The sequence below is a fragment of the Helianthus annuus genome, chromosome 7 (assembly GCF_002127325.2).
Source record: "Helianthus annuus cultivar XRQ/B chromosome 7, HanXRQr2.0-SUNRISE, whole genome shotgun sequence".
Lineage (NCBI taxonomy): Eukaryota > Viridiplantae > Streptophyta > Magnoliopsida > Asterales > Asteraceae > Helianthus > Helianthus annuus.
The window spans coordinates 107465915-107484462 of record NC_035439.2 but is presented as its reverse complement, the minus strand read 5'-3'; the positions used below and the strand labels follow the sequence as shown (position 1 = coordinate 107484462).

General features: G+C 39.3%; 3 protein-coding genes and 1 long non-coding RNA gene across 4 annotated transcripts; 3 read left to right on the top strand and 1 right to left on the bottom strand.

Moving 5' to 3' along the window:
• Positions 1-2124: 2124 nt before the first annotated feature.
• LOC110866191 lies at positions 2125-3174 on the top strand. The gene is made up of 2 exons (XR_002551213.2): positions 2125-2881; positions 2957-3174. It is a non-coding gene; the product is annotated as an uncharacterized LOC110866191 (long non-coding RNA).
• A 4155-nt stretch (positions 3175-7329) lies between these two features.
• LOC110866446 (probable CCR4-associated factor 1 homolog 11) lies at positions 7330-8531 on the bottom strand. The gene is made up of 2 exons (XM_022115593.2): positions 7923-8531; positions 7330-7353 (listed from the first exon to the last, which is right to left on the bottom strand). Exons 1-2 carry the CDS (start codon positions 8529-8531, stop codon positions 7330-7332), a joined length of 633 nt encoding a protein of 210 aa, XP_021971285.2.
• Positions 8532-11495: 2964 nt separating this feature from the next.
• LOC110866445 (SH3 domain-containing protein C23A1.17-like) lies at positions 11496-12086 on the top strand. The gene has a single exon (XM_022115592.1). It carries the CDS (start codon positions 11496-11498, stop codon positions 12084-12086), a length of 591 nt encoding a protein of 196 aa, XP_021971284.1.
• A 949-nt stretch (positions 12087-13035) lies between these two features.
• LOC118480229 (N66 matrix protein-like) lies at positions 13036-13983 on the top strand. The gene has a single exon (XM_035974963.1). The coding sequence runs from the start codon at positions 13036-13038 to the stop codon at positions 13981-13983; it is 948 nt and encodes a 315-aa protein (XP_035830856.1).
• The last annotated feature ends 4565 nt before the right edge of the window (positions 13984-18548 follow it).

Below are 18548 nucleotides of genomic sequence, written 5' to 3'. Positions count from 1 at the left end.
TTTGTTGAAATTTCGACTTCTTGCATATAGTGAGTAGATTTTTGCATTTCTACTCCCCCTAATGGCTATTGCATCACGAAGATTTTATTTCATGATAACGAACACTTAATTGCTTCATTCTTGACAAATTCATATGTTACACATGCGTTGTTCGTTACGCATGTGGCTTCACTCGAAATTGTTTCGCTATGTCGATTCTTGCATTGTGATTTGGATGACTGTATTGTTGCACAACGTTGACTCTTTGATATCGGGTCAACGAACTCGTTGAAACTCATTTCCTTTCAAGCTACATACATGGTTTTTCATTGTAACCATGTCGAAATTTTCTTGTTGATACATGCATCCACTGTTGGAGTATGCCTAAACCAAGTTCAATTGTTTGAACTTGCTCGTAATATATATTCGATTCAAGATTCCATATGATGGATTGAGGCCATCATATTTGAAATAATCCCAACAAGCGCTTCATTTGCTTTGAACCATAACATGCTTGTTTGGTCTTCAACTTCATTGAATTGTTTCTTTAATCACGATCACCTTGTGGTGACGTCTTTCACAAGTTTGAAGCTTGCGCTAACCTTGTTGCTCACCTCATGTACGGATTTAATTATTTATTTATTTGTTTATTGATATTAAATCCGCTTTGTTGGTTTATCATATTAAGGCAGTCTTAATACAATCGTGTATTAAGATAATGGTACACAAGTTCATGTCATATTTCGGTGTACCTCTTAACGGTTCTTTCAGTATCGATCGGACATCTTGTGATATTCGTTGCTTTCCATCTTCTTCGATCGAAAAACATTATTCATCTGCTTCATTTCAATTGAAACACGGTGACGCTTGTTCGGTCCCCACTATTATTGAATTATTTCAATCACTACGACACCTTGTGGCGTCGGTATAAACTTGTAGCTTGTGCTAATCATGATCAATAATTCATGCGAAACTATGTATGCGTTTTGTTTGACTAATCATTTAAGTAGTCTTAATGCAACTATGTATTAAGACGATGATACACCAGGTTCGGTTGAATTTCATTTCGGTGTATCCTTGCAACTCAATAATGTCAACGCGTGATTTTATTCGTTTAAGGGTTCGATAGTTGATAAATCATTTTTATGATTCTATTTATTTGAGCTTGTTGAATTCGAGTTTCAATCATACAACAACCAACGCAAGATTCTGTTGGTAGTAAATTCTGTTGCTTCAAAAATTGATTTGCAGTTTGCGAATGTTCATTTGGAATTCCATTGGTTGAATCTCCTCTTTTGTTGAACCTAGTAAACCTAGTCACATTGGTGATAGTATCACAACATCTCGTTCACGTGACATTGATTTCTGGAACAAACTCTGTTAAACCGTTGGGTTCATATTGATACAGAATGTCCTTGCATTCACGTAATTTGAATAAGTCTTGATTCAATCCCTTGTCATTCACTTTGGAATTTTTCGGACTTACCTGCGAACGACACAACTCTGAGGAGATAGCATGATCTAAATTTCGAGGACGAAATTTCTGCAACAGGGGGAGAATGTGACAACCCGTAATTAACGCCTTTTTAGTTACGCGATTAACAAACGTTTAGAGCGATAATAAATAGCGTTTAAAGCACGAATTAACTTAATTAGGCTCCTGGATGCCTACGAACGCTTATCGGACGTTAAAATGCGCATATGACAATTTTCGGAACAACTGCGTAACGATAAACGCTAATGAACTGATGTCGGAAAAAAATTACTAACAACGCCGACAAATATTAAATTTTTACAATGCATTTGAACTTTGAAATTAAATTTTTATATCAGTAGTCGAAACCGGATCGGAAAACGGTTTAAAGCAACGAATGACGCGACTTTACGCGATTATTATCGTTATCGACGAACGAACGCGCAAACGACATCTACCGACACTAATTTTACATGTCTTTCAATTTTATTTTACGATCTTAGATAATGCTCGTGTTTTGACAACGGGTTCGTAGGAACGAGCGGGCCAATTAAAACACAAGATTGGGCTTGTGGGCCTTGGGCCCAAGCCCAAAGCCCACTAACTAAACCTAGTATATATAAGTGGTATTAAAGTGAGAAACCCTAATCCCTTTTTCATACCATCAGCCGTAAACACCCCCTTACCATTTAGTTTTCCCTCATCTCTCTCCATCCTTCTTTTCATACCTTTGTAGAAACCCTAACTCATACTTATGAACAAGAACAAATCATTCAAATACACACACAAAAGTCACAGATTATAAACCCTCATCTCCTTTAACTCTCGTTCTTCTGGTTCGATAACCGGAGCCAGATTCCAGCGACACTCCGGTGATATTTCAGCTCTGATATTCCGGCCACTCACGCACACTCAACCACCCTTTTAACTCCTTGATTTTCGGTGTGAACAGTGGCGTCGACGAAACATATTAGCGACAAAGATATCTAAGGGAGACTGAGAGAGAGAAACCGGAGAGTTTAGAGGAGAGCCGCCGCCGTCGACGGTGGCGTGGCGACGATCGGAGTCGCGGTCCGACGGTGAGCACATTTCAGGTCAGGTTCAGTTCAGCTTGGTTGTTCGAATGGTATGCAGTTTTGTTTTGTTTCGGGTTTTATCTCGGGTCTTGCAGTCTCAGTTATAGTTCAGCGGATCAGATTGGTTTTGGTGGTCGACAACGGCAGTAATACTCCGATGGGTTACCGGCGGTGGCCGACGGCAACGGTGGTGTTTGGTCCGGGTTCTGGTCCGGATTCAATTCAGTCTATGCAGATGTGATGTTGGTCCATGTTTCGGGTTCGGTACGGTCAGGCGGTTCGGATGACTCAAACGAGTCAACTCGGTCGGTGAGTCAACTCGGGTCAGACGAGTTAACTTGGTTCGGTTCAGGTTTGGTTACGTTTCGAATCTGAGTAAAACATACTTCAGATTTTACTCGGTTCCGACCTCTTATTTTCGATTCAGGTTCGGGTCAACATAAGTCAACAACGGTCAACAGTTCTGATTGACTCGGTCAACTGAGGTCAAACTCAGTCAACACGAGACGCGGTAAAGTTTTAGTGACGCGGAAATTAGTTTAGATTTTTAGTATAGTTATACGCGACCGAGCTCGAACCGACATTTCGTTACAAGATTTTATATTTAGTCGATAGTTTATTTCGCGGCGAAAGTTTTATATTTGATTACATTGATTGAATTATTGTGGAGTTTGACAAATACGACAACTTTGATTGTCGAGGTTATTCGAAAAACAGAGGTAACTCTGCCCGATTTTGTAAAAAATCCGAAATACAAACATAATTATATTGTCTAAACGACACTTATCGAAATTCGAATCTTTCCTATAAAATAAATATAAAGGCATACTTATTTCGATGACGTTATAAGTTAACAAAACTCGGATACTTGTACCATATTTTCTCTTTACTTTGAAAGGTTTTCGACAATAATTTATTTCACAACATAGTTCTGTATATATGTTGGTATACTCATGGTCTTACATTAAGACCTAAATTACAACTTTATTTTATAATAAACTTTGATAAAGTTTATATAAGTACTGCATATATATTCATGCATGCTTTTGAAACAATATATAAATAGAATCTGAACATATATACTATGTTATGTCTTCATAAGATATGGTAAATATATATAGATGTATATATTTTGGATTGTTCCAAACGTCAGCGATTCGGAATTAATACTTCAAACGTTTAGCATTCGAAAATCATATATATAAATATAATTGTTTATGTTTATCTCAACTATTTAGAGTTCGAACAGTTTTATAAAAAGAATATATTTGTTATATTCGTTTCAACGTCAAGTATTCGAATAGATATATATACATATACATATATATATGTATATATTTATTTATTTCCATCATACGAAAACAACGGTATATTACCGCATTATATACGACACAGCAAGAAGCGCCTTTATCCGTACACGTAATTCTATTCATGACAACTAACACGAGTTCATAAATATATTTATATTAATATATATATAAATATATATATCCTAAACCCTCGGAAACTAAGTCGTTTTCACGACTTAGTATCATCCCGATTATAAACGGGATCAAATAACCATCGATTGGTTATTCTTAGTCAAACTAACAACACCTTTATAGAATCGTTTAGTTAACGATTCGGTAGAGCTCGGACACGTAGTTTAGCTACGTTTAAATTAGAAACTCATAATTTTTCCTTGATTAGGAATGCTTTAGTTGCGCGCTAGCGAGTTCACATTCTTGGAATGACACCACAGAATCACGCTAGGCTAGCATAGCACATGGAAGTCCAGGTGAGTTCATAACCCCCACTTTTTACTGTTTTACATTTTTTTTATAAATGTTTTCGAGGGTGGAAAGACATGCAAGTTTTTGCAAAAGCAAACACTATTTTGATGAACGAAAACACATATTTATAAACTATGTTGCAAATGAATTTCAACGAACTCGAAAAGTTTACGAACAGTTTATACAAACATACCGGTTTTACAAAACGTGCATGATTTTCATGACTAGTGACGGGAATGTCCTAGTTACTACAACGAAACTGGGTTGGCCTGCGTACGAAAAACGAGACAACTCAGTGAGATCATGTCCCCCTTTTCTTTCAACGTTTCGGTTTACAACTTTCGGGGGGAAATACATGTCAAACTTAGGTATGATTAAGTTATGGAATGAACTCTTAGATCATGTGAGCATAGGCTGTAACTGAGGTGCCATTAATCCTTTTGAGGACCAAGGAACAAAGGTTAGATCTAACGGGTACGGGCGAGCCCCACTCACGGTCCATGGGTGACCACTTAGAGTGCTGTTGTGTCCCAGTCGAGGTGATTCGACACTAAAAATTTGCCTACGCGGGTTGAGTACCTCCTATGTCGTCGCATATATTAATGTCCTCGCGAAACATTAATGATCAACATGTTCATAGACGCTTTACATACCAACTTGCAACACTATAACTTTCAAATGTTTTAATACTCATTTGACGCAAACTCATAATACATGTATTTACAAACTTTGATAATGTTTTCAACTTACGTACAAGTAAGAGGACGAGTTGGTCCTGCTTACAAAGACTCTCGTGGGCTAGACTCACAACTTTCATATATCATGCCGAGAAATGATTTTACTATATTTTCTCAATAACTTTTAAACCGGTTATAAAAAAAAAAAAGATTTGTTTTAAATCTTTTTCAAAACAAACTATGAACTCGCTCAACTTTATGTTGACTTTTTCGCATGTTCTTTCTCAGGTTGCATTTTCAAAACTATGGAACGGTTGGAATAGGAGAACCCATGGGAATTCGAGTTCTTAGCGGCGTTCTTTTTCTAGAAGTCTTAGCTTATTTGCTTCCGCTGTGCAATGAAGATACCGGTCCAGTCACGCCAAGCTCTGATATTTCGGGGTGTGACAGTTGATAGAATTACCGGTAGGAGAGCTAGTTCTAAGTTGGGTTCTATTGTTGTGAATTGAAGCCTCGTGGGTGTATGGGTCGGCTATTTGCGTTCATCGGTTAGCTTGATTATTGGTTGATTATGTTTTACCAATTAAGAGAGGTTAACTATGACAACTGTCAAAATTTCAGGTATCCGTACAACTATTAAACCATGATTAGTGCTTAGTGACTGTGCTGAATTTCAATTAATGACTTTAATTGTTTCCTGATTATTGCCATACACATACATGTGCATCACATATCGCTTAATGTCATATCATTATTGCATGAGAACTTTATTGGTTCAAATGATGCACGAAACACAGTTAGCACAGTTATCAAATAAATCAGAAATATGCTGACGGAGTTCAGTACATAGACAGACGTGTGTTGAGACACAGAATGAGCCAGAAACCAAGTACTACACTAGTATAGTGTGTAGGAAAGTAAGGATCATAAAACTGCCTTTCTAGTGATAGTTTAAGTGCCGGAAAGTGCCTAAAACCCACCCAAAGTGCTGAATTCAGCAAAAATTAGCAATTTTCAGCATTTAGACAATCGAATATCATGCAGAAATATGGTTAAATGGCCCTGGATGCTTTCCTAAGTATCGGGAATCAAAAGTGTCACAAAAAGTAACATAAAGCACACTAAACTGCATAGTTTAGCACCTTAACGAACCGGTAACCAACCGAACAACCGGACACTACGCGAAACACCAAATTTACAATAGAAGCACTGTTTTAGCATTACCAAGCTAGTTATGGTCCCCGAACATCATAACACCTCATAAAATATCTAGTAACTAAATCCTAACTACATACTTGATTTTTAACCTAAGTAGCTAACTTAGTTACAAACCTAGCCTACTACCCCCCCCCCCACCTAGTGGACGGCCAACATGGCCCCCACACTTGTGATTTTCTTGCAATTAAATATTAGATTGTGTTCCTTCTTTAAGAACACTTAAACCATAAGTTAAAGCCATAATTTGGATATAAGTATAACACATCAAGTGTTCATGAGCTCATTCTTACACATATTGAAACACACACAACTCTCTCCTTCTTCCCCTTGTGCTCTCGGCCGAAACTCAACACACACACACTCACCATTTTCGATCATCCCTCATACATTTCAAGCATATGCAAGTGTGTTAGAAGGTGCACAAAGGAGCTAGGAGCTTGTAGAAGTTGAAGGACCTCTTTCATTTGCTTTTATCCATCTCTTATCTTCACTTGATCATCCCTAGCCTGAACTAGTGGTAAGAACCTTGATCTTGCTATCTTACATCTTATATTAGTGGTTAAAAGATGTTACATAATGATAATCTTCAAGAACACTAAGAATCACAAGAAAGAAACTTGAACATAAACTTGAATACATAAGAAATCTTGATGAATATGTGTTGTTATGCTTGATGATTGTTCTTCATACATGTTTATGTTGAACATCATATGAGACTTGCTAGATTGTGATTAAACACATGATCTAGCAAGTGAGAGGATGATCTTGTGAATAATCAAGATGATCATCCTAATATGTGAAACATGAACTTGAAAACAAAGATGATTTTGTGTAAAATGAAGATGGATACATGTTATTAGTCTTGAACATGGATGATTTTAAAGATAGTTTTCTCAAGAAACCAAGTTTAAATTACAAGATTTACATAACTATGATTTTTAAAGAAACCAACCATGTTTTAGTGTTAAATCAAGTGTAGAAATATGTTGTTAACAAGAAAAATTCAAATGATTGATTTTTAGAAAAAATCATTTTACAAGTTGTGAAAGTCTAAATTCTTCAAGAATGTGATGTATGAATAAATAACTACACTTTAAAGGGTAACAAGGCTTACTAAGAACACTAGTAAGTTACTATAAATTTTTACAAATTTTCAAGTTCATGAAGTAGTAGATTATGCTTGTTTTTTGGCAAAATTGGTAAGTAAAGATTGTTTGTTGTTGATTGTGAATTGATTGTGTTGATTTTACAAAAGAAAATGATATACCTTCAAGGTATGGAAACCTCCATTTTTAGGGGAAACTATGGCAAAATTTTTCTAAAAATTAAACACTTAGAAAACTATTTCCAAACAAATATTTACAAGTGTATTTTAAACCATGAATTTTTCACATAAAGTTTGCCATAAATTTTGTTACAAAAATATAAATATTGGAGGTTGGTTTTCATAAATAAAAGTGACTAAATATGTATTTAGGAAAATATATATATTTAGAAGTAACCATGTACGTGATTATTTGTAGGGTTATTGGATTTTATCACCCCCAACTATCGGCCTTTGGCCGTCGCCACCCGCAACTAACACTTTGACACCCGGCACCCCCAACTTGACTTTTTGTTTGCACTAGCACTACCCAGTTAATCTGCTCTAACTTGGTTAGTTTTTTGTCTGACGTGGCACAATTTTGCTGATGTGTACATGATTACGTGGCTGCATATGTGTTATCAAATGCTTCACGTCATACACATGATCCCCAAAAAACACCTTCGAACTCTCCAAAAACTCCGGCAACCCATCCGACAGACGACGGCGCGTGAGAATCTTCAATAAATACCCAAAATCATACGCGCTATGAAACGTCACCCAACTCACTGATTCATTACACACCAACCCGAATGACATCATCAACTCAGCAAACTCAACCGAGTCAACCCCATCAACCCGGTTGCGGTCAAAATCAATCCCTTGATTCCTCAACAACTCAATCGACTCGGGCGCGTGGGCGTCACGCGTGACATCAAAATCATAAAAATTAAACTGCCAAATGTAACGTTGGCGGGACCCATGGATAAACGGAAGGTTACCGGAAGAATCAGAGAGGGTGAGACCGAGCTGGATGAGGTTCAAAACGTCAACGTTTGACTTAAGAAGCTGATAATGATATGACGGTCGACAATGCTTGTGGGATCGATGGTATACAACGCCCAGGAATTCTGTGTCCATTGAGATATATGGGTATCTATCAATGATGGATCGGATCATATCGAACTCGGATTGTAAGTTGTGAGACCATACTTCTCGGATCGTGATGGTTTTATCGACACAGTTTGACATGATTATTATTTGGATTTTTTTAAGTAGGATATAACACATTAGCGCCATGTAATCATGTACACATCAGCAAAATTGTGCCACGTCGGACAAAAAACTAACCAAGTTAGAGCAGATTTAACTGGGTGGTGCCAGTGCAAACAAAAAGTCAAGTTGGGGGTGCCGGGTGTCAAAGTGTTAGTTGCGGGTGGCAACGGCCAAAGGCCAATAGTTGGGGGTGATAAAATCCAATAATCCTTATTTGTATATTATGTGTATTAGTTCTAATATTTTAGGACTTGAAATAATATAACTCAATAAAATACCAAAAATTACAATCCAAAATATTACCAAAATTCCAAGAATATGAAAATACACATTTACACAAAATATTGGTGAAACCGAACAAAAGAATGTAACTTACAGAATATTCCGGAAAATTTATTCACAAGCATACTTTTGGTAAATAATATTTTGGACACTAAGTGAACAAACATATGAGTTTTACAATTACTACAAGAATATATCATATTTTTTACAAGAGAAAATATATTATTTTTGGCAAGTATAAATTATATTTTTCTTGAAATTTTTAGAAGATATATTATTTTTGAAAGAAATATATATTTTCTCAACAAACATGAAATATAATATTTTGGGGGTTAAAGATATGTTTTCTCAAATAAATATGAAATATATCATTTTTGGAGAAAAATAAGTTTACATATATTTTCTAAGTTAGACTTGAAAATATTTTATTTTTGGAACCTATATGAAAATACAAATATTTTTGCCAAAGAAAAATTATAAATAATATTTCTTAAAATATATATTTTGGAAATATATATTGGTAAACTTTTGTTAAAAATAATATTTCGGGAAAAGTTAATACGAAATTGAGCATAAGAATACTTAATGAATACAATAAAAATACGTATTTTCATACGTATAAATACACACCGGAATACGACCCTAATACATGGCAAAAATATATAAATACAAGAATACGAATACACTCATCCTTGGGAAGGAAATAAATGAAGAGTATCAAGTCAAAATATATTATTATTCCAAAATTTAATAAATATAATTTAAGTTAAATATTTAATATTTTAACAAATAATTATATAACTTGGAATAATAATAAAGACACTAATTAATACTAAGTCAAGGCACGACCCGCTCGTCTAATAGACATTAGTACATTGTCGGTAGTCGTGTACGCCAGGTGAAGCCTTGAGTTACGGTGTTTACGAAGACGCGAGACTGTGAGTTCATATCCCCCTTTTGTTTAATTGTTTTCGTTTTATATCTTCGGGGGTCAAGTACATGTTACAAATGATTATGATACAAATGAATAACTAAGAAATGAACTGTTAGATCATGTGAATGGGTAGGCGTTAACCTGAGACCATTAATCCTTTATAAGGACCGAGGGGCATGAGTTATAGATCTATTTGGGTGTTGCGAGCCCCACCCGTGGGTCCGCGAGTTGACCGTATGTGGTGACTATGTCATTCCAGCCGGGAGTCCCGGTACGAAATACGCAAAGGATTGAGCCTTCCTACACCGTTGCACACATGTTGATGGCCTTGCAAACCATTAATTGATCTGTTCATATTCTCTTTCATACCAGGATTTACAAACATACTTACATACTTTCACTGATTCAAAGGTTTATTCGTGCACACAAGACAAACACATGAACTTGCTCAACTTCTATTGATGTTTTCAAACTACGTGTATTTCAGGGAATTAAAAGTGGATCTAGCGGGCGTTTGGATGTTCCAAGTTGCATTAAGAATAAAGGATGTCATCCGTTGTCTTAGGGTTTGGTTAGTGTGTCTTATCCTGGACGAGACGCATCTCCCAAAGCCTGGTTTTATTTAGAGTCTTTTGATGAGTCCTTGTGGAACTCTAAACAATTCGTATGGTTTGTAAAATTTGAATTTGAAGTCTATGTTTCCAACAATGATGTTTGTGATGTTTTTAAACTTAATTAATGGATGAACATCTATGGTTTTATCATATAGTTGTTGTTATGATTGAATGCAATGATATTAAGCAAGTCACACATAATCACGCTTCCGCAAAAGTCAGGGTGTGACAGTTTGGCATCAGAGCTTCGATTGTAACGAACTAGGATTCCTTCTCGAGTCTAGACTACAATCATTAGGGCACTCACGAAAATATTTTTACAACATGTTTTCATTGCATACACGAAACGCCCAGATCCAAGGAAACAGACATTTTTACAAAATAAAAAGACAAGAAACACAATGCACAGTTACCTAGGCGGTTTAGTCTGGGAGACTGGGTGGTTTAGTCTGGGAGACTAGGAAGGATACTTGATTACATGATTTCATTAACTTTGACTGCATAATGTAGTGGTTAATATATGTGCATATGTTATGATTGCTATATTACAGGCGGTATGTCGTCTTCAGAGAGCGAATTGTCCGATAACGATGACCCTATGGCTGTAGTCTCAGATGACGAGATTGCACCAGAGCTAGAGATCTTTACTTCTGATACAGAGAGCGACCCAGAGATGATATTAGACGACGACGACTTCCAGCCATTTGCGTTGCCTGATTTTGGAGATGATTTACCGATTGCTGATGGTATTCCAGACGAGGATCCTTTTGTTATTCCCATTCCAGTTCACGATCCGATGGTGAGCATGTCGTGGCACCGATCCTCGCTCCCATTCCTCTCATGGTCATCCCACCTGAGGATTGGTCTTTTGATGATCTTTTTGACGATGATTTTGATCTGTTTGTTAATGATCCTCCCGATGATGCTCATGGTGACGGAGAGCTTGATGAGGACGTTGTTGCTATTCCACTTCTTGGGATCCCCGTTACTGAGGTTTCTTCTGATTCTAGCTTACACTCTGTCCCAGATTCCTTTGAGTCTGTGTCATCTTCCGCCTTACAGGCAGTTGGATTGTGACGTTATGGCACTGATTCTAATGACGATACGGCCATGTCAGCTGCACAGTCTCCTCCACATGACTTTGAGCCTGGACTTGAGCCTGATTTTGTCCCTGCTGATCAGCCTGTTGATGCACCTGCTGATCCTGAGCCGATACCTGCTCCTGAGCTTTTACCTGATCTTGACCCTATTCCATTTGGCTTACCTGACATTGCACCTCTCATACCGGATCCAGTTCCTGCACCCGCTGACCCTCCTATTATTGAGCCAGTCACTCCTCCACTTGCACCCACACCTGCTAATGTTGCTCCTTTTCACCCAGTGGAGTCTAATGTTCACCGTGTTGATCTCCCTATTGTTTTCTTGCAGGACATACCCGCACCCCATCCAGGGGAGGGCACTTCAGGCCAGCAGCCTAGCCATGACCCTCATGTTTCAGCAGCTTTTCCCCATATACCCCAGTCTGCACCTTATGCTCATTTTACTTCTTCACCACTTAATGAGCCACTCAGATGGTTTCCACCTTACACCATGCCGATTTCGGATCCCTACCATCCCTCGCACTTTACTGGTTACACACGGGATGAGCTACTCTTATCACTTCAGCTTCAGTATGAGATCATGAGTCGTAGGATTCTATAGCTTGAGATGACACCGCGTCCTTTACCATGTCCGTGTCAGCCTGCTTTTGTTCCCCCTCGTTCATCACCGTCCCCATTTTCGCATCCTCCTGCACCGCTTACTCCATTTTTGATACTCGATTTCTTACCATTGAGCAGCAGATCAGTTACCTGTTACGTCATGTTTATCAGCTTGAGGAGGAGCTTGCGCATGTGCGCAGCTTGCTTTTTGTTCCTCCACCTCCTCCTCCACCACCATCAGCATAGCCGGTTTTTGGTTTTATGTAGGTAGCTTGCTTTTGATGAGAGCACCACTATTGAGATGAGCTAGTGAAGCCTTTTGGAGACCACCTTTTGACTGTATGACTTTTGGTAGATTGATAGACATTTTGGACAAGGGTAGTGTGACCCTGTGTTCCCTTTTGATACGATACTTTTGTATAACATGTAACAATATTTGTGGTCGATGATCAATGAAAACTCAATCGTCATGTTCTCATTAAATACGTTGTTAATTTACTTGCTTGTGCTATGATTGTGGTGATTACATGCTTACTTGTTATGATAAACACTATTACATACGTACTATTTATTATACGATTAAGACCTGACCTATACAATCTTCTTTATAGAAGATGCCTCCTCGAAGGAATACTCAGTTGCCCACAACAGAGGCAGAACTGCAAGAACGGATTTCACAGGCAATCGCGCAACATGAGGCCTTGCGCTCTGAACACAGTGGAGGTACCTCAGGAAATAACCCACCTCACGATAATGTTTAAGTCACCTAAGACACATTACAATACGTTTGGACATTCCATGTGCATTTGCTAATTCTTTCTGTGAATGATGTTGCTTGTACAGGTTGTACTTACAAGCAGTTCCTAGACTGCAAGCCTCTAAACTTTGACGGCACTAGAGGTGCTGTAGCTTTCGTAAGATGGGCTGAGAAAACAGATTCCGTGCTGCTAATGAGCAAGTGTGCGCCAGAGCACCAGGTCACTTACATTTCTGGACTATTCCTAGACGGAGCTTTGTCGTGGTGGAACCTCCAGGTTCAGACTCTAGGTGAGGCTGCAGCGTATGGTATGACTTGGGATGAGATGAAAGAACTGATGCGCAAGAAGTACTGTTCAAGGACAGAGATTCAGAAGTCGGAAATTGAGTTCTGGAATCTGAAAATGGATGGACCTAAGATTGCTGAGTATGTACAGAGATTCCATAACCTGTCTCGTGTTGTCCACTACATGGTAGAGCCAGAGTTCAAGCGAGTTGAACGTTTCATTTGGGGATTAACACCCCAAATTATGAGCATAGTGACTACTTCCAAGCCTCCAACGATCACTAAAGCCATTGATTTGAGCGTGGCATTGACTGAAGAAGCAATTAGGTTGAACAAGTTTTCAATCTCTGAGGGAAAGAAGAAGGAGACTCATGTCGAGTCATCAGGAGAGAACAAGAGGAAGTTCTCGAATTTTAAGAAGGGTACCCAAGGAAATAACAACAGTGGTAACAAGAGAAGAGATGCTAATCCACTAGCCGAGGTCAGGACTGGTGCTACAAGTTCTGAGAACAAAGGGAAAGGTTACATGGGCACCCTGCCCAAGTGTGATATTTGTCAGCATCATCACACAGGGCGATGTAGGTATGGGAAATGTGAGAACTGTGGCAAGGTAGGGCATGCCAGGGAGGCGTGCTGGTACGGTACTGGACGAAGAAATAGAGGATCTGGTGGAAATGGTAATGGAAACCGTGGTGGAAACGGTAATAGGAATCAGATTGGGAATCGTAATCAAGGAGGAAATGGAAATTTCGCTGGAAATGGAAATCGTGGTGGTTCTGGAAATCAAGATGGGAACGGAAACCGTGGAGCAAACAACAACCAGGGCGGAAATGGAAATGGAAATGGGAATGGTTGAAGCCAGGGTTGTTTTGGTTGTGGAGATGTTGGGGATTTCAAGCGGGATTGCCCGAAAAACAATCAAGCTCAGGGAAGAGTCTTCAACATTGGAGCTAGGGAAGCTCGTCAGGATCCGAACGTAGTCACTGGTAGGTTCCCTATCAACCAACATTTTGCATCTGTGCTATTTGATACTGGTGCCGACTATAGGTTCATATCTCTAGAATTTAAGAAATACTTGGGTTAGTTGCCAGTAAGTTAGATATCCCGTATTCAATAGAACTAGCTAATGGAAAGCTAGTAGAAGCGAACGAAGTGATTAGAGGTTGTGTGATAGAGCTTGGAGAGCGTGAGTTTACGCTTGATCTTCTGCCAGTCGAATTGGGAAGTTTTGACATGGTAGTTGGAATGGATTGGTTGTCAAGTAACCAAGCTGAGATCGTATGCCATGAGAAGATTATCCGCATCCCGATGACGAATGAAGAGACGATTGTGATTCATGGGGAGAAGCATGATACGCCTCTAAGGATTATCAGTTGTTTGAAGGCCCGAAAGTTTTTGCAGAAAGGATGTGTTGCCGTCTTGGCGCACGTTGTTGATAAAGAAGCCGAAGAGCCGAAGCTGAAAGATATCCCTGTGGTAAGGGAATATTCTGAAGTCTTCCCTGCAGACCTGCCAGGATTGCCACCTCCACGACAAGTCGAATTCCGTATTGACTTGGTTCCAGGCGCTGCGCCTGTAGCCAAGGCACCTTATCGACTTGCGCCTTCCGAGATGCAAGAGATGTCGACGCAGCTCCAGGAGCTTCTAGACAAGGGATTCATTAGACCAAGCTTCGCCTTGGGGAGCTCTAGTTCTGTTCGTCAAGAAGAAGGACGGTAGTTTTCTTATGTGCATTGACTACCGAGAGCTAAACAAGTTAACCATCAAGAATCGGTATCCTTTGCCGAGGATTGATGATCTCTTCGATCAACTTCAAGGTTCGAGTTACTATTCCAAGATCGATCTTTGATCAGGTTATCACCAGCTGTGGATTCAATGAAGAGAGTATACCGAAGACTACCTTTAGAACTCGTTATGGGCATTACGATTTCTAGTAATGTCGTTTGGTCTGACAAACGCGCAGGCATTGTTTATGGATTTGATGAACCGAGTTTGCAAGCCATATCTTGATAAATTCGTGATTGTGTTTATCGATGATATTTTGATTTATTTGCGGACGAAGGAAGAACATGAGCAACACCTTTGAGCCATTTTAGAGCTGCTCAAGAAGGAGAAACTGTATGCTAAGTTCTCGAAGTGTGAGTTTTGGTTGCATGAGGTACAGTTCCTTGGTCATGTAGTGAATGAAGATGGAATCCATGTGGATCCCACCAAGATCAAGGCGATTAAGAATTGGGAAACTCCGAAGACGCTAACCGAGATCTGACAATTTTTGGGTTTAGCTAGGTTTTATCGCAGATTCATTGAGGATTTTTCTAAAATCGCTCAACCGCTGACCTCCCTTACTCAAAAGGACAAGAAGTATGAGTGGGGAGATAAACAAGAAGAAGCTTTTCAGCTGCTTAAGAACAAGCTTTGCGATGCACCTATTTTATCCCTACCCGAAGGCATCGATGACTTTGTGGTATACTGTGACGCCTCGCGTCAGGGATTGGGCTGCGTGCTGATGCAGCGACAGAAGGTTTTCGCTTATGTTTCGCGCTAGTTAAAGGTTCATGAGAAGAATTACACCACACATGATTTGGAATTAGGCGCAGTGGTGTTTGCTTTGAAGATATGGCGGCATTATTTGTATGGCACCCAATGCACGATCTTTACAGATCACAAGAGCCTACATCACATATTCGATTAGAAAGAGCTTAACATGAGACAACGACAATGGGTGAAGCTGTTAAACGATTATGATTGCGAAATCAAATATCACCCAGGAAAGGCGAATGTGGTGGCAGACGCCTTAAGTCGGAAAGAGAGGATTAAGCCCATAAGGGTTAGGGCTTTGGAGATGATTATACAGACAGACCTCTCGTTGCATATTCGTGCTGCACAGAGAGAAGCTCTTAAGAAAGATAATCTTAAGGATGAATATCTCCGTGGAATGGAGAAAAAGTTAGTACCCAAAGAGGAAGGAACCTTGTTTTTTATGGGACGAATTTGGGTTCCCCTCTTTGATGGTCTTAGAGATGTGATTTTCGATGAAGGTCATAAATCGAGGTACTCGATCCACCCAGGATCTGACAAGATGTACCAAGATTTTAAGGATTATTATTGGTAGCCAAGACTTAAGGGTGATGTGGCTACTTATGTTGGAAAATGTTTGACTTGTGCCAAAGTGAAGGCCGAGTATGAGAAGCCTTCAGGTCTTCTGCAGCAACCTGAGATACCCATGTAGAAGTGGGAACAGATCTCAATGGATTTCATAACGAACTTGCCAAAGACTCCCAGACGTCATGATACGATTTGGGTAATCGTGGACCGTCTGACAAAATCTGCGCACTTTTTGCCGATCAGAGAGAAGGATAACACTGGGAAACTAGCTGAGCTGTACCTAAGGGAGATAGTCGCACGTCATGGAGTGCTTATCTCGATTATATCTGACAGAGACGGAAGATTTGTGTCAAGGATTTGGTAATCTTTCCAAGAAGCGTTTGGTTCTCAGTTGAATTTGAGCACAACATTTCATCCACAGACGGACGGTGAAAGTGAGAGAACGATTCAGACGCTTGAAGATATGTTGCGAGCTTGCGTAATGGATTTGGGTGGCAGTTGGGACACTCATCTTCCTTTGGTTGAGTTCTCCTATAACAACAACTACCATACAAGCATTCAAGCTGCACCGTTCGAGGCTCTCTACAGACGCAAATGTCGATCACTGTTATGCTGGGCAGATGCAGGTGATAGACAGTTGGTTGGTCCCGAACTGGTCCAAGAGATGACAGATAAGCTCATGCAGATCCGAGAGCGCATCAAGGCGACTCGTGATCGACAAAAGAGCTATGCGGACCAAAGAAGGAAACCTTTGGAATTTGAAGTGGGTGATAAGGTTCTGTTAAAAGTCTCACCTTGGAAAGATGTGGCACGCTTTAGGAAGCGTGGAAAGTTAAACCCATGATTTATCGGACCGTTAAAAATCCTGGAAAGGATTGGTCCTGTAGTATATAAGTTGGAGCTACCAGCGGAACTGAACGTCGTTCATGATACATTCCATGTATCTAATCTCAAGAAGAGTAAAACACAAGAAACAGTGGTTATTCCTGCTGACGAAGTTCACATTGAAGACACACTTCACTTTACAGAAGAACCCGTTGAGGTTACTGATTGGAAGTTTAACAAGACTCGGAGAAGTAGTGTTAAACTTGTCAAGGTTCGATGGAACGCGCGTCACGGCCCAGAGTTTACTTGGGAACATGAAGACCGCATGAAAGCAAAGTACCTACATTTATTCCCCAACACCCCTGCGGCTAGTAGTAAAGCTTAAAATTTCGGGATGAAATTTTCTTAACAGGGGGAGAATTTGACAACTGTCAAAATTTCAGGTATCCGTACAACTATTAAACCATGATTAGTGCTTAATGACTGTGCTGAATTTCAGTTAATGACTTTAATTGTTTCCTTATTATTGCCATACACATACATGTGCATCACATATTGCTTAATGTCATATCATTATTGCATGAGAACTTTATTAGTTCAAATGATGCACGAAACACAGTTAGCACAGTTATCAGATAAATCAGAAATATGCTGACGGAGTTCAGTACATAGACAGACAGTGTGTTGAGACACAGAATGAGCCAGAAACCAAGTACTACACTAGTATAGTGTGTAGGAAAGTAAGGATCATAAAAATGCCTTTCTAGTGATAGTTTAAGTGCCGGGAAGTGTCTAAAACTCACCCAAAGTGCTGAATTCAGCAAAAATCAGCAATTTTCAGCATTTAGACAATCTAATATCATGCAGAAATATGGTTAAATGGCCCTGGATGCTTTCCTAAGTATCGGGAATCAAAAGTGTCACAAAAAGTAACATAAAGCACACTAAACTGCATAGTTTAGCACCTTAACGAACCGGTAACCAACCGAATAACCGGACACTACCCGAAACACCAAATTTACACTAGAAGCACTGTTTTAGCATTACCAAGCTAGTTATGGTCCCCGAACATCATAACACCTCATAAAATATCTAGTAACTAAATCCTAACTACATACTTGATTTTTAACCTAAGTAGCTAACTTAGTTACAAACCTAGCCTACTACCCCCCCCCCACCTAGTGGACGACCAACATGGCCCCCACACTTGTGATTTTCTTGCAATTAAATATTAGATTGTGTTCCTTCTTTAAGAACACTTAAACCATAAGTTAAAGCCACAATTTGGATATAAGTATATCACATCAAGGTCATGAGCTCATTCTTACACACATTGAAACACACACAACTCTCTCCTTCTTCCCCTTGTGCTCTTGGCCGAAACTCAACACACACACACACTCACCATTTTCGATCATCCCTCATACATTTCAAGCATATGCAAGTGTGTTAGAAGGTGCACAAAGGAGCTAGGAGATTGTAGAAGTTGAA

What these genes read in the sequence shown, in the direction of transcription:
- LOC110866446 (XM_022115593.2), bottom strand. Translation starts at nt 8,531, where the DNA reads ATGTCAAACTGTGTCGATAAAACCATCACGATCCGAGAAGTATGGTCT. An exon ending in TGTATGACGTGAAGCATTTG is followed by an intron (nt 7,354 to 7,922) that starts ATAACACATATG and finishes TACTTCATGAAC; the next exon opens with TTGAAAATTTGTAAAAATTT.
- LOC110866445 (XM_022115592.1), top strand. Translation starts at nt 11,496, where the DNA reads ATGTCAGCTGCACAGTCTCCTCCACATGACTTTGAGCCTGGACTTGAG.
- LOC118480229 (XM_035974963.1), top strand. Translation starts at nt 13,036, where the DNA reads ATGAGCAAGTGTGCGCCAGAGCACCAGGTCACTTACATTTCTGGACTA.